General features: G+C 35.6%; 1 protein-coding gene across 8 annotated transcripts in view; it reads right to left on the minus strand.

Moving 5' to 3' along the window:
• Positions 1–16,512, minus strand: part of CTTNBP2 (cortactin binding protein 2) — a 201,426-nt gene that overhangs the window by 33,389 nt on the left and 151,525 nt on the right. For all 8 annotated transcript variants that reach the window (XM_069107092.1, XM_069107095.1, XM_069107091.1 and 5 more), the window contains 4 exons: positions 11,830–12,008; positions 9,251–9,456; positions 8,607–8,789; positions 2,590–2,653 (listed from right to left, as the gene is read on the minus strand). In XM_069107092.1, the coding sequence (XP_068963193.1) occupies positions 2,590–2,653; positions 8,607–8,789; positions 9,251–9,456; positions 11,830–12,008 (632 nt within the window). The remainder of the gene's footprint in view (positions 1–2,589; positions 2,654–8,606; positions 8,790–9,250; positions 9,457–11,829; positions 12,009–16,512) is intronic.

Raw genomic sequence — 16,512 nt, forward strand, 5'->3', positions numbered from 1 at the left:
ACTTACTGAATTTTTAAATTAAACAAAGCTAGAAAGGATAGGCAGTAAGTTATATGATGGAGTTAGGATCTAAAAAGCTAATGTGGTACTTTATTGTCCTTGACTACTTATATACGTTACAAAGTCTTCCAAAAGAAAGCTAATATAAATCTTAAATTTCATCAAGAAGCACAGTGTCCAGAATGAGGGAAGCCATAATCATTCTGTACTCTGCCCCGGTTAGACCACATTTAGAGAACTGTGTTCAGTTGTGGATGCCATGTGCTGAAGAGAATCCATAGGAGGGTGATCAGGATGGTGAAGATCCCTGAGATCATGCAGAGTAGAATTTTTAAAGGGAATTTAGATGTTGGAATTTAGTTTGGAATTCAGTCGATAGTACTACCAAGTACAAGTGACAGGACGGCGCACCACCATCCTCCTTGATTTTGTTCTGACTTCTTGCTAGATTTTCTTGTATGAGCCTAAATAGGTTAATAGGTGATAGATAGATTAGAGAACGTAAGGAAGAACATTACAGCTACCTTAAAATATTTGAAGGATGGTGAAAGAGGGATTCGACTTATTCTACTTGGCATAGTAAGGCAGAACTAGTAGTACTGTGTTTGAATTGTAGAGAAACAGATTTTGGATCGATAAAAGGAACACTACTGGACAATTAGGGCTACCCCAAACTGGAATGGGATGTCTATGAAGTAGAAATCTTTGAGAAAGGCCTGCATGTTGTACCTGTATACAGTATGAGACTTTGTTTTAAACACTGTCCTACTCAGATTTTATAACTAAGGGTCTTCTTTTCATGACTGATTCCAATTAAAATTTTTCCTCTCACATGTTAGAATTTTTTCCCCATAGATATTCCTGTTATAATAGTCTTTACTTTCTTTTCTTCTGAGTTGTCTTTTGTGGCCTCTGTGAAAGAAACATTAAATATTTCTGCTCTCTAAAGTTGATCATAACAAAAAAGGAAAATTTTGGATTTTGGAGATGTGGGAAAACTGGGATACTAATACATTGTTGGTGTAGTTGTGAACTGATCCAATCATTTTGGAGAACAATTTGGAACTGTGTCCAAAAGACTATAAAACTGTGCATATCTTTGATCCAGCAATATCACTGCTAGGTCTATATACCAAAGACATCCAAAAAAAGGGAAAAGGATCTATTTGTACAAAAATGTTTATAGCAGCTCTTTTTGTGGTGGCTAAGAATTGGAAATTAAAGGGATGCACATCAGTTGAGGAATGGCTGAACAAATTGTGGTATAGAATTGTAATGGAATATTATTGTGCTATAGGAAATGACAAGCAAGATGCTTTCAGAAAAACATAGAAAGACTTACATGAACTGATGCATAGTGAAGTAAACAGAACCAGGAGAACATTGTACACAGTAACAGCAATATTGTTTGATGAAGAATTATGAATGACTTAGCTATTCTCAGATCCAAGACAATGATCCAAGACAATCTCAAAGGAATAATGATGAAGCATAATATCTACCTCCAGAGAAAGAATTGACATTGATTGAATATAGACTGAAGCAGACTATTTTTCACTTTCTTTCATTTTTTTCCTTTTATTCAAGTCTTCTGGTACAAAATTACTAATATGGCAATATTTTACATAATTGGACATGTATAACCTATATCTAATTGCTTACCATCTCAGAGAGGGGGAAGGGAAAGGAGGGAGGGAGGAATAGAACTTGGAACTCAAAACTTTAAATGTTTTAAAATTTGGGAAAAAAATAAAGTTCATCATAATCCAAAATTATATTTACTATGTGACATGGAATCAAAATGACCACTATTAGGTAGTATAATAACTTGCTTGTAAAAGGTCTACATATTTAGGCTGCAATATACATATTCCCTAATATGGAGGCTCCATTTTGTAGAGTTTGAGAACCAGAGGTCCTGTAAAAACAGCTTTATGTAGAGGAAAAAAAAACCCCTATTCCTAAATTCTGAACTTTCAGCTTGGCATAAGAAAAACAAAAGGCCCACACACCTCCATACCTTCAGGAAAATAACAGCAAAAACAAAACAAAACAAAAAAACTCAATCTACTGCAAAACGACTTTTTCTCTTGAGCAACTATAATACAATTTTATATCATCATTTAAAAAGGCATTAAGAATTTTCCCAAATTTGATATTAAAAAATGAAGCCAATGCTAGTTCATATAGCTCCAGGAAACTAACAAGAAAACCAATTGCCCCAAACCTACTTTAACTCTTAAGCAATGGTAATACAATTCTTATATTATTCTTTTGAAATGCATTAAGAAGATATCTCAAATTTGGAGTTAAAAATAAAGCCAATGCCATTTCTGACCTGGCTGAAATGGACTACATGCAATAATACTCAATCATATTAACTGTAAGAAATTTCTGGATGCTTCATATTGCATTTGTACTAACAAAGATTTATTACATTAATGAAATATAGTCCTGACATAAATTAGTATCAAGAAAGAACATAGCCTCTCCAGCTATGCCTCCTTTTTCATCTTCAAATGGACTCTATGACAAACCTGGTTAATCTTTCATCTTTGCTTAAGGCCTGCAATTTGACAATGTACTTACTTTTGTTTCATTAGAGAAGCAATTCGGTTGCAATTTGGCTGCAATGTGTTCTTACTTTTTGTACCTGTGAAGGGGAAAAAAGCCATTTACAGAGTCATTTACACTTCAATAGCATTTCACTGTTTGTCTCCACCACCAAAAATAGATCATGGTGACCGTGATCTGTGAGAAAAAGCTCACAGAACTTGTTCTACTTCCTACTCATTGTCATATGGACAGCCTCTTCTGTTGAGTTACCTCTCAAGGCAGAAGATTTCAACAGAAATTGCACATTACCGGGAATGGGCATTACATGTGATGGGTCTACCATAATTTAACACTTTTTTTTTATTATTATCAAAACCAACAGAACAACAAAAGTCCATGAAGAATGGCTAGAGAAATGACTTTCTTTGTTCCAGATCAAATAATCTTTGTTAATCAAGTGTTGATTTTACAACCAGCAACTATTTTTTAGCATGACCATGGCACCATAAACATGTGTTTAATAAAAAATTTTTATGACTCCTTCCCTGGTGGTTGATTCAATGACTGATAAAATCTGTTATTTATGAAGTTGGCTCTCCAAGATTACTTAGAATCCCTTCAATTGGACTTTACTTAGAATCCCTTCAATTAGATCACCAAATCTCCTTGTAGTTTTCATCTCAAAGAGAGCCTCTTATGTATAGAAAAAAAAAACTGGTCTTAACAATTTTTTTTTAAAAAGTTCACCTATGAGGGTTTTTTTTCTCTCTCTCTGCCTGCATTTGCAGAGCCTGTCCCTTTATGCTTGGAATGCACTCTTTTCTTAGGATCTCTAGCTACCTTCAAGTGTCACATCATAGGTTTAGAGCTGAAAGAAACCTTGAGGCCATATTGGCCAACCACCTCATTTGTCCATAACTTGTCCATAACTATTAGTCTGCCTAAGGAATTAGATTAGATTGGTAGTATTATGAAGAATGAACTAGAGAAGGAACAGTGGCAGAAAACAATACCTTGTAAAGACCCCCCAACTCTCTGGGCATCCTGTACTGACCTGAACTAAGAAGGACAAAAACATCTGATAGGGAAGTTGATACCCATGATTCATTTCAATCACCACATATTGCCTCTTCTAATCTTTTAAGCTGCTAATACTTTTTTCATACCCCTCCATAAGCAATTTTTTACCTTATGTTTTCTTTTTATGTACTTTTACATGTAAATATTTTTCTTCTAGATCTAATGTAAGCTCCATGAGGGCAGGAACAATTTTATTTATTTATTTTCCTATTTGCTTATTTATTTATTGGTCTTCCAAGTACCTACTATGGTGCCTATCATATAGTAGGCACTTAAAACTTGCTGGCTGATTGAGTTTCCTAGTCTGGAAGAAGTTTAAGGATGTTAAAGATGGAAGATAGCTATGACTCAGTGATATGATTAAAATATTATTAAACATAAAAGAGAAGAAACTGATGCCTGGGTCACTATTCTGACAACATCAAGAAAATACTGAGATTGTCTGAAAACTGTTAGGAATTCTGGGTGCAACCCTTTTCCTCCCAGGTCAACAGGGTACTTAGGATCATTAGAACATAATAAGAAAGGGGCACAAGAAGGGACACTGGATGTGGAACAGGGAGACATGGCCTTGAATTTGAACACTGCTACATGACCCTTTTCTAATTCTTTGGCTGCTAAACATCCAAAGTTATTTGTAATTATTTTGCTTACACTGTATTTAATGTTTCTCCCAATAGAATGTAAGCTTCTTGGGGGCAAGGACAATTTCATTTATATCTTTGTATCCTCAACACCCGGGCCTGGTACATAGTAGATACTTTAAAATTTACAAGTTGTTTCAACTTTTTTGACATCAATCTCCTTATATGTAAAATGGGAGTAATGGAATAGACCAAAAAAAAAAAAGACAAACATTAAGAACCTCTCTGTAGAGCACTATATACAGTTGAAATTAAGATATAATCCCTTCCCTCAAGGACCTTACAGTCAGAAGGGGATAAAAAGCTTTAATAGTGATAGTTAATAATACATGTTATTGTAAGTCAAGAATATTAAAGAGTTAGGAAACAAAGTACTGAGTGAAATCATAATAGGAAGAAATATTAAAATAGTTCTGAGGTTTCTTACAGTTCTACCATTCTCAGGTTCTATGGCTCTAAGCTTATTTCCAAAGAGATTATACAACAAAAACCTCCACAGAACATGCAACCCTGTTATTTTGGTTTTCAGATCTAATAATCTACCCTCTTACCAAAGTTGTTAGGAAAGGGTTCTTAAACTATAAAACATTATATACATGTCAGCCATTGTTGCATAGTCAATATTTAAGTTTTATAATTAAGTTTTCAGAGATCATGTATCAATTTCAGTGTGAGTAGTTGAAAAGGACCATTTTTCATTAATAGAAATATCTAAACTAATGATGCATTAGAGGAGTTTTAATATTTTAAAAGCATCACACTATTGTAGTTGTTTTAACATGACCTACATGTTTATTAAAATGAAATAATTGCCTAGAATTTACACTGCATGTTTTAGGTTTTTTTTTTCACTTCATATTTGTCAACTAGTGTATTGTTTTGAATCTCTCTAAATTTACATGGCCATTTAATGTAATTTTCATTTTAATTTGTGTTTCTTAATTCTCTTTTTAATTGTTACACTTTAGACCAATGTGTTACAGTAAGTAAAATCAGCTATTACTATAAAGCTGGATATACATTTAATATGACCTTGGAAACTTCTTAGTGAATTTACCTATGTTGTGGTCTGGACAGCACAGTCCCTCATACCTAGCATGTGCCTAAATTATTAGTCTGTGTGCTCTTTCTCAGAGGAGCAGAAAAGTTTTCGAGGGAAGCTGAGAAATTATGAAAATTGTACTTCATAGCTGGTAGTTATTTTCCTAATAACATGATTTGAGGGCAAAAAACAGTTTTTACATTTTTAGTCCCTGTTGCCCATCCTAGGTAGCATAGGAAAGTCTGAAATTTCAAAGTAGTTGAACAATAGCATGTCTGGAAGGACAAGAAATTTCTGCTATTATTATAGAAGCTTTAGACACAGTGTCTAATATTTCAACATATCACATTGTAGATTTTTATGAAAATTTATGAAATATATTTGATTGTAAGCTCCTTGAGAGTAGGCACTGTTTTGCTTCTATCTATATGCCCAGAACATTGCCTGGCACATAGTAAGCACTTAATAAATGTTTGTTGATGAAATGATTGAAAATGGCTATTTTGAATGTATTACAAAGTGACTGCTTCCATGTGACTGCATCTTCATTTGGATATGAAAAGAAATCAGCTTAATGACTATCATTTTTTTCTTTTCAAGCTTCCATTTTTACCCAGGAATATATGTTCATGGATAGAGCTGTACACCATTTTAAAAGGTATATTTAGGAGTAGTAAATTTTAAAGCCAATATTCGACCTTAGAGTCAATAGGGAGCATGCCACAAGAATTTAGTAAGACAATGACATGGTCAGATCTATACTTTAGGAAACTCTCTAGCGGCTCTATGGAAGATGGGTTGGAGAAAAGAGAAACTTTTCATAGGGAGACCAATTAGTCTAAATGAGAGGCGATGCGATCCTTAATTAGGGCAATGGCTATGTCAGTAGAGAAGGGGATCGATGTAAGAAATGTGGAGGAAGAACCACAGACTTTGAAAACACTGAATAATGTGGAAGTGGGGTGAGGGAATATGAAGGGGCACCGATGACATGGAGATTGTGATTGGAAGGATGGTGATTCTTTTAACAATAACAAGGAAGATTTGAAGAATGGTGGATTTAGAGTGAAAGAGAATGTAATGAATTCTGCAAATCCATTCCTGCCTGACCATACTATTCTGTCCCACCCAAATGAAAAAAGTGAGGAGGCAGGCAGGACTGTTACTCATAGGTCACTGCCCAGAAAGGCCAAGGCACCTACCCCAACCACAAGGTGATACAGATTTTCCAATGGTTCCTACACAGATGCTGTGGCCAGTAATGTGCATTATATCTGCCTTTAGGGGCTGGCAATCGGGTAGTACAATTGATAGAATTCTGGGCCTGCGGTCAGGAAGACCTCAGTTCAAATATGGCTTCAGACACTACTTATGTGACCTCAAGTCACTTAACCTCTGTCTTCCTCAGTTTCCTCAACTGTAAAATGGGGATCATAATAGCACCTACCACCCAGTGTGATGAAGATCAAATCAGATCATATTTATAGTGTCTGGCACACAGTAAGCTCTTAATAAATGTTTGTTTCCTTTTCTCTCCTCCTTTCTTGACATAACTCAGAAATGGGAGGGTTGAAAGAAAGTAGCACAGAGGAATGTTAGGGATTAAGGGTAGATAAAATTGTGTTGTAGATAAACCCTACACTTAATTGGCTATCCTAGTGAGGATAGGATGCTGCCAGTCTTCCCACCATGAAGCTGGTTGATCACATTGTGCCACAATGGACCTCACGGCTATAGTCAACAAATCCTCTGAAGCTTCAAAGATAAGGTGGCATCTGGGTTGAGCCTTGAAGGAAGATTGGGATCCTGAAGGTCACAGATTAGGAGGGAATGTGTTCCAGGAATAGGGAACAGCTTTATGAATGTACAGAGACAATAGATGGAATGCCAAACTCATCCAATGAAGTCTTCTCTAGGAAAGCAGAATTTTAGGAAAATCACTTTAGAAGTTATGTGGGGGTTATTTATTCCAATCCTATTATTTTTAGAGAGGCAGCCGATGGGATGGTAGAGAGAGCAAGTTTTGGAATTAGCAAGAAAGATTCTTCAAGTTCTTCTGACAAATGCTAGCTATGTGATTCTGAGCAAGAAACTTTATCCTAGTGGTCAAGGCAACTCTCTAAGACTACAGAATGGAAAGTAAGTGCTGACCTTAACTGGTAAAGCAAGCTTCCTCACCTGGCACTTACCTATATCAATGAATCACAGGTCTACTATGTATCCTTCTCCCTAATTTTAGAGATAAGGAAATGGAAACCCAGAGAATTTAAGTGATTGACTTCAGGTCACAGAGTAAAGACTAAAAGTCAGGTCTCCTGCATATCAGGCTAGTGTTCTTTCTACATTTTGTTTATCTATTGCATAATTTTGATATTACATGCACTGAGAAAATATAAATCGTTAAGAACAGAAAAGATATTTGCAAAAACCAAGATAAAATTTAGACTTGTAAATATCAGAATAAATGTGATGTTTTCCAATACTGAGATCACCAAATAGCATTAAAAAATAAATACTGTATATTAAAATGCCCATCAAATGGGAAATGGCTGAACAAGTTGTGGTATATAATTGCAATGGAATATTACTATACTATAAGAAATGATGAACAGTTGGATTTCAGAAAAACCTGGAAAGACTTATATGAACTGATGCAAAGTGAGGTAAGCAGAACAGGAGAACACTGTACACTAACAGTGATACTGTACAATGATCAACTGTGAATGACTTAGTTATTCTCAGCAATACGACGATCCAAGACAATTACAAAGGACTCATGATGAATGCTATCCACCTCCAGAGAAAGAACTGATGGGGTCTAAATGCAGATTGAAGCGTACTATTTTTCATTTTCTGTATTTTTTTTTGCTTTTTTCCCCTTTGGGTCTGTGTCTTCTTTTACAACATGACTAATATGACAATGTATTTTGCATGATTGAACATGTATAATCTAAATCAAATTGCTTACTTCCTTTGGGAGGGGGGGACATGAGGGAGGGAAAGAGAAAATTTGGAACTCAAACATTTTAAAAAATGAATGTTAAAAATTGTCTTTACATGTAACTGGGGAAAAATAAAATACTATTAAAAATTTTAAAAGAATGTAAAAATATATAATAAAAACTCTATATTTAACATGAGAATTCAAGAAAATGAAGGTGATGGCAAACTGTACAAGCTTGTCTAAGTTGGTATGTAACTATAATGACAAAGGAATGTTTTTGTATAGAGAAAAGAAGCTCTTTGCAACACATCAAGTCACATTCCCTTAGGAAGCTCTTTACCTTCTGGACTTTTTTCTTGTTTGCTCCAGGCTTGTGACGTGGAATGGCCAGGCTTCTTTCGGGGACTAGTGTTCACCTTTCTCCAGGAGTTGCTATCCCCTTTCTTCTTGCTACAACTGTAACTTGCAACCATGGAGAGAGGGAAGCTTCCTCCTTTGAAATCAGCTATATACTGATCTAGCTCTGAAACAACATATTTTGAAATGTGAAGGACTTCTTCACAATATAGGTACAGAATTCTGGACCATTTCCCAAAGAACTTAATTCCCCAAAGCACAGGCACATCTATTACCCAAACAGTAAGAAGTCCCCAGGAGAACCTGAGAGGGAAGAGATTTAGAAATAGGCAAAATGAATAAAGAAGACAAGGATGTTAAAAGGCAGGGATTAGGAAAGAGTTCGTTCTCTCCTCATAGAAGACAGCTCGCAAAATTTTGCTTTTATGTCTAGAAGCTAAAATAAATTTCTATCACTGGTCAAAATGCCATTTCTTTATAATGAATTGGCTGACCATGAAGACAAACAATGAGATCAAACAGTAATGGAAATGGCAAGCACAAGTACTTCCGTGATCATATTTGGTAACTGGGAACTATTGTGTCCCGTGATTCATTTAGTAGGAACAAATAGATGGGAACTTGTACCTGCTCTGGGGAGAGGACAGCCATGCAGAACTGCCTTATTTAGCAAAATACTGAGAGCAGCCTTCACCACAGCTTGCTGTCCTTGGCTGGGATGCTTTCGAGCAGTTGTCTGTCCCAGGCCAATCTGCCTTTTCACAGATGCTCTTGTCAATATCGCTTCTTGAACTCTGGGAGCAATGACAGCATTCCATAATTTGGACATCCACCTGGAAAAGCAGAGAGAAGTCACCATCTGACTTTGGCTAAGACAGCAAGAAGGATTTTATTCCTGTGGTTAGGATAGTTCCATACCATGGTAGTAAAAAGGTTGTTGTTTAAGGAACCAGAAGTATTCAAGTTGCTCTGGAGATTTTGCTACCTTTTCCAGTGTTGCTTTCATTTTGGAGTAAGTGGGAATATTTAACACTTCAAATTGCACAAGTGGTTTTTATCGGTGTGCAGCCAGAAAGACAATGGTATAATGAGCCGCCGATTCCCATAATTTTAAATAACAAGTTGATGTCAAAGATTGTATTTGCTTAAATGCCAATATTCCCTGGAATGTTAAAACACTGTGTCTGTATTTTTACTTATGGATGAATGTGACAATCACTTGATGATCAGTTTTCTTCTTCAGCTCATCAGTGAGAAGAGAGGCTTGCTCTTCTTCATGAAGCAGGTAGGTGGTACAGTGGGTAGAGCTCTGGGCCTGGAGTCAGGAAGACCTGACTTCATATCCCTCCTCAGACACTTAATAGCTGTGTGACTTAGAGTAAGTTACTTGACATCTGTTTGCCTCACCTTACTCAACTGTAAAATGGGGATAATAATAGCTCCTACCTCTTAGGGTATCAAATAAGATCAGGAGAAAATGGGATAATATTTGTAAATATTAGCAGTGTGTCCTAGCACATAAGAGATGCTATGTGAGTGTTAATTATTATTGTTGTTCTTGCTGTTTCTTGATTATTCTACATGTAAGTAGGTTGAATGGTGTTTTACATCATGGTACACAAATGTGAGCTTGGAAAACTGTAAATAATGCCATAGAAAGAGCATTTATGAAACACTTACTATGTGCCAGCCACCATAACATTCACATAACTGTAAAATAAATGAATTAAACCATGAACTTATTTGCAGATCAAAGCTGTTTTAAAAAACCCCAAACACCATGAATCTTTTTGCAAGGTAACTAGTCATACTATAATTTCCTTTTCTGTTTCTCCAAGTTAGATTTTCACATGTCTGACTTTACAAATCTAGGATATGCTTATCACTAGTCATAACTTGGGAATGGAAGATGTAGCTTCTCCCTAGGGTGCTAAATTTAGAGGGTACCAAAGTGTAGAAATAACTATCTTAGCAAAAATAATTAATTCAAAAGTAGGAAACTAGTGGGTGGTGAGCCTACTCACTGCCACCCAGCAGTGTTCTCATCCCAGCACCTGTGTCTCCACCTTCACAGGGCTCTCACTCCATGACCCTTCACAGAAGGTGCATTTTGTGCATTTCCCATAAGAGCAACACATGATGGTTGCCCAAAACATAATGATTCTTAATTATGGCTCTGCACATATTTACACATTTCAAAGATTTAGAAGATATCTTGCTTCAATTGTCCATGGTAATGAGGGACAGGGAACTAAGGGAATAAATTAAGTCCACAGATCATTTACAGCTTCATTTTGGCCAATGATTTCTACTTCCTTCTCAACCAAATGTTTTATGAGAGTCTTTCATAACTGACTAGCATGAATTTTGCTTTCTATAATTTTTTTTGTCCACACCCAAAACTAGAGACATTTACAAGTAGGTGGAAAGCAGAAGAGAGGAAGTGAAGAGGGGTCCATACAGTGAGATTTAAATTAGTGGATTTAAAAAAAATTATGTAAATATCTTCAACCTTAATTACAATTAGAGAAGACCTTTTCTGAGACTTAAGATTATCTGATTTATATTTTCTAAGCTTTAAAGAGTTATGTCATTTATGTTTACTAACAAATACTCTTCCAATATTTAAAATGCAAACTGAATGGCTTTTCAAAGCCACAGCATATCTTGACACAAAAACTAATTAGACCTTTTATTATAATAAAGAACTCAGAGGAAGTTTAGGGTACTAGATAGAATGCTGGACTTGGAATCCAGTGCAGTCTGGGGTTGAATACCACATTAGCCACTTAGAGCTCTTTGACCCTAGGCAAGCCACATTATCTGTCTAGCCTTCATCGGTAAAATAAGGGGGATGGGACTAAATGCCCTCCAAGGTCCCTTCTACTTCTATCTCCAGCTCTTATGACTGCTGTGAATTCAAATAAAAAATAAGTTCCTACAGATACATTTTTCCTAATTCCCTTGATAAGAAAAAAAATTTCTTCTCATTAAAATGATTCTTTTTGAATATATGTAGAGTCTGAAACTCTAAATTCAGCAAGAAAAGTAAAAAGTGAATAGTAATGAGATTCCCACATAAATACATCTCAGCATAGGTTTCATATTGCCTACAATTCCCCACCCACCTTGAATATCACAATTTCTGTCTAGAAGTATCCATATCCACACCTTTGAATTTGAAAACAAAGAAAAAAGTCACTTACTTCACTGTTGCCTGGGCATGTCCTGGAACTATTGGACAAGAGAAGAAATATTTTGGCCCAATCAAGGCTTCAGGTGTGCCTAAACGAGACAAGCAGGAGTTCAGCTGGTGCCAAACGGTAAGAGTCCAGTCTATGACCTTGCACACAGGGTCACAGGGTGAGGGCACTTTACCTCTGAACTAGAAAGAGATGAAAACAATACAGGCTTTAGTCTAGTCTTACTGGCTTTAGAAGATCCCTTTCAATTATTTGTCAAGAAATTTGTAAAACTATTAGTTATCAAGATGCAGTCAATAAAAATGTGACTAATACCCTTTGCTTCATATAATGATACCTTTACTGGCCCTATACCCAAAAAAGAAAGAATGACCTATGTGTATAAAAATATACATTGAAGCTTTTTTTTTGTAGTAGCAAATAAACAGAGACCAAAGGTGTCTCTTTCAATTGGGGAACGGTTAAAGAAATTATGGTATATGAATGTAATGGAATAATGTTATGCTAATAAAAAAAGTTCAGAGAAACATGGGAAAATTTGCATGAATTGATATAAAGTGAAATGAACAGAACTAGGAGAACAATTTAAACCATAACAAGACTGAAAGACAAGCAACTTTTAAAGACGGTGGAACTTTGATCAACGCAAAGGCCAACCATAATTCCAGGTGCCTGGGGATGATGTATGCTACAGATTTTGTAACAGAGAAATTGTGAATTCAAGATGGAGAATGAGACATATTTTTGAGCATGTTTAATGTGGGAATTTAATTTATTAAATATATGTTAAAGGTTTTTTTTTTGGGGGGGGGGTTAGTTTCTTTTTAGACTGGAGGCAGGGAAGGGTTGGAGAGAGGGAGGGAAAAGAAATATGTTAATTGAAAAAAATGAAAACAAAACAAAATGAAATAAAAACATGGTTAAGTTTAGACTTATATATCACCTGACTGAAAGTGGATTGGATACAGCAGGCATGGGAAGGATGGTAGAAGGGAGGCAATGATTAACATTTATTGTCTCCTAGATCTTGGTGCTAAGTCTAGGGGTAGGTATAAATTTTAAATAAGACATGGTCCCTGTCTTCAGAGAACTCAAAGAATCCAGAAGGGATGAATAGGAAAACAAGTATAGAATAATAATGCAAAATATTACATGATAAGAATATTAGAGAAGTACAGAATGAAGTTTTATGGGAGGCCTTGGAAGGCCCAGTGTGTTAGATGAATACTTGCCCTTTCAATCTGAAATGAATGATATTAAGTGATGAGCCTTTTCCCAATAATGAATTACTAGTGGAGGAGGCAGGATGGATAAAGTACTCTACAGAGGCTCCTCATCAAACCAAAACTCTAGTTTTCTAACTAGATAAGACCCTAGATAAAATAAGTGAGAGAAACAAAATAGTGTTTTGTGGTTGGGAAACACCACACATTCCCTGACATGGCTGGGAAGATTGAATTGAGTGTAACTCCCATCTGATTTTTAAAAATTACCCTTTAAAAAAAATTCTTTATTACAAATTTGACAAACACAAATATTACCTTACACTAAAAAAAAAGAAAAAACAGAAAAAGATTGTATATGAAACACTATTTTTGTCTTTTTCTCCTTCTGAACTTCATTCTGATTTATCTTTTTAATGTATTTTTAATGTTTAATTGATGTTATTTTCTTTCTTCTTTTTTCTGTATCACCATCATGACCTCCCCTCAAGTCCCCTAATAAGTTTCCATTCTTCCTCAATAAAAAAAGCACTTTGATGTAACAAAGAAGTGTACTAAGCAAAACAAAATCTATACATCATTAGTCATATCTGAAAATGCATGTCTCATTCAGCACCTCTAGTCCACCTCCTTTATCAGAAGGTGGGAAACAGGATTCTTTATGGGTTTTCAGGATTTTATGATTGGAGTTCTTATAAATCTATCATAGTTGTCTTCCTTTATAATGTTGTCATAGTATAAATAGTTCTGCTCATTTGACTCTGAATTAATTCATATTCCTAGGTTGCTATGAATTCATTCATTTTGTCATTTCTTACAGTACAGTTTCATTCCATTGCATTCATTTACCATCATTTGTACAGTTATTTCCCAGCTGACAAGCATTTACTTTCCAGTTCTTTGCTATAACAAAATCAGTTGCTTAGGGGTGGCCAGGTAGCACAGTGAGTAAGAGCACTGGCCCCAGAGTCGTGATGACCTGGAATCGAATCCAGGCTCAGACACTTAGCACCCACCCAGAAACACCTGGCTGTGTACCCTTGAGCAAGTTACTTAACCCCAATTTCTTAAAAAAAAAATCAGTTGCTATAAATATTTTTGTGCACATGTGTCCCGTCCCTTCCCTCTTTCCTTGATATTGTTGAGATATATCTAGTAATGGCATCGCTGGGTCAAAGGATATGCACAGTTTAATTACATTTTTGGGTAGACTGCCTAATTCCTTTGGAGCAATTCACAATTCTACCAACAGGAAGGTAACATGCCCATCACCTCCCAACAACTGTACTTTTGTCCACTCTGACAAGAGTAAAGTAGAATTTCAAACTCATTTTAATTTGCCTTTGTATTATTAGCAGTAATCTGGAGCATTTTAAATTGTGATTGTTGATAAGTTCCATTTTTTCTTTTGAGAAATCACCTTTAACCATTTCTTCTACTGAGGAATAGCTGTCATTCTACTCTCACACCTCACTGTGGTTTGGAGGTAGCCCTGGGCTCCTAAAAGATCTGCCTGGAAGGTATGAAGCTCTGAAAAGCAGATGTCTCAGTTGAGTACCAACCCATCTAAGTTCAAAGAAGTTCATTAATAGAAGGTTAGTTATTAAGTGGATAGCACTTTTTGGCCCAAGAAATGAATAAAAACTGTCTATCTACAGTTTATTCCAATGTACCATATATTTATTGTTGTTTTTTTAATTAGTTATTTGCATACTGTCTTTCCCATTAGAATGTGAGCTCTTTGAGAACAGGGACTATCCTCTACCTTTCTTTTTTTTAATTTTTTTTATTTTAAGCAATCGGGGTTAAGTAACTTGCTCAAGGTTACATGGCCAGTTATTTCTGGGTGTGGTGCTGAGTGTCTGAGCCCGGGATTCGATCTCCAAGTCGTCCCAACACTAGAGCCGGTGCTCTTACTCGCTGAGCCACCTGGCCGCCCCTCTACCTTTCTTTTTAACCCCAGTGCTTAGCACATAGTAAGTACTAAATAAATGTTTACTAAGTAAGAAGGATTTGTGATTTTTGTTAATGTCAATAATGCCCATGTGGACAAAATCTCAGATCTTCTGGAGTACTGAGAGTTTGAGGAGGGAGAATTCACTGTAGGATAGGCAGCCTAGGCTTGAGGGAACATGTCGAATTTGGAGTAACCTGATCTTGATATAAATTTACAGATTTATAACACAATGAATATCAGCAAATCTTATTTTTTTCTAAAATAGGGAAGCATTTAAATGAGTGGATTCGAAGACATTCATTTTGGTAGAAATAATAACATCAAATATTCCTGAGAACCTGTAATATGTTAGTCTTATATCATAGTTACTGGTTAAGCTTTTAAAAAAAATTATCTAAAGTAGCAATATCGGTAAATTTAAGGAGTTAAGAATGAATAAGAATGCAAAGCAACTCTTCCAGATTAAAGGGATTTATATTCATATGGAAAAAAATGTGCTAGTTTTCAGTAATATTCCACATAATCCTTATGGTAGTACCAATTTTTTTTTTGGAAATCGTATTGGATGGAATTCAATTTTTTGCTATATCTTGTCATATTAAGGTCATGAATCAGACTATTTATTGTTTAAAGAACTCTAAACTATTGTGAAATATGATATAGTAACTGCCTTTTCTCTTTCATTTTTGATGAAATGAAATCTCTACAATGCCAAGTGAGTAGGATTAAATTTTGAGAAGGAAATGTGATACGTAGTTATGGCATGAAGGAAGTAAAGCAAATTAAGAGACTTGGGGTTGGGGGGGAGATTATTCAGGAACACAGGTACCATGAAAACTCAGTTTTTTCTAATTAAATATTTTTGTTTCTAACTATAACTTCTCTATACAGCTACCTTATTTTCATAACCATTCTTATGGAAATGTTCCCATATGAATTTTGAGATAAAGATCTATAAATGAGGAATATTGCAGCATCTAGATGTTGTTGAAAATTAATTTATGGTTTAAGTCACACTTCATGATGTGGAGGCGACCTGGGATTCCCAGACATCAGGCCAGCAGAGGAACAACTCTGGCCAGTAACAAACCCAGAAACTGACTCCGGATAGAGATCAGACTAGTAAGCTTTAGAAAAGCTCATCACCAAAAAGTTGGCTACCGAGTGATTTTTTTTGAATGTGGAAGAGTTATAACAACTCATGAAACCATCTACCTAGGTCCAGAAGTAATGATGATGATGACTGATGATAAACATTCAGATAAGGAAAATGAGGCAGGCAGAGGTTAAGTGACTTTCCCAGGCTCACACAGCTAATAAATGTCTGAGTTTTATTTGAACTCAGGTCTTCCTGACTCTGTGTCTAGTTCTCTATTGATCTGCATGGCTGAAAGGGACTCCAGAAACCAATGAGATTAAAAATCATGTGTAGAATCAAACTATGCAAACAGATAAAATGAAAAATTTAAAAGAATTGAAGGGAATAAATGATCTCTTCTAAAACCC

This window comes from Petaurus breviceps, unplaced genomic scaffold (assembly GCF_028583685.1).
Source record: "Petaurus breviceps papuanus isolate PSGF00001 unplaced genomic scaffold, PetGlider_PUasm1.0 84, whole genome shotgun sequence".
NCBI lineage: Eukaryota > Metazoa > Chordata > Mammalia > Diprotodontia > Petauridae > Petaurus > Petaurus breviceps.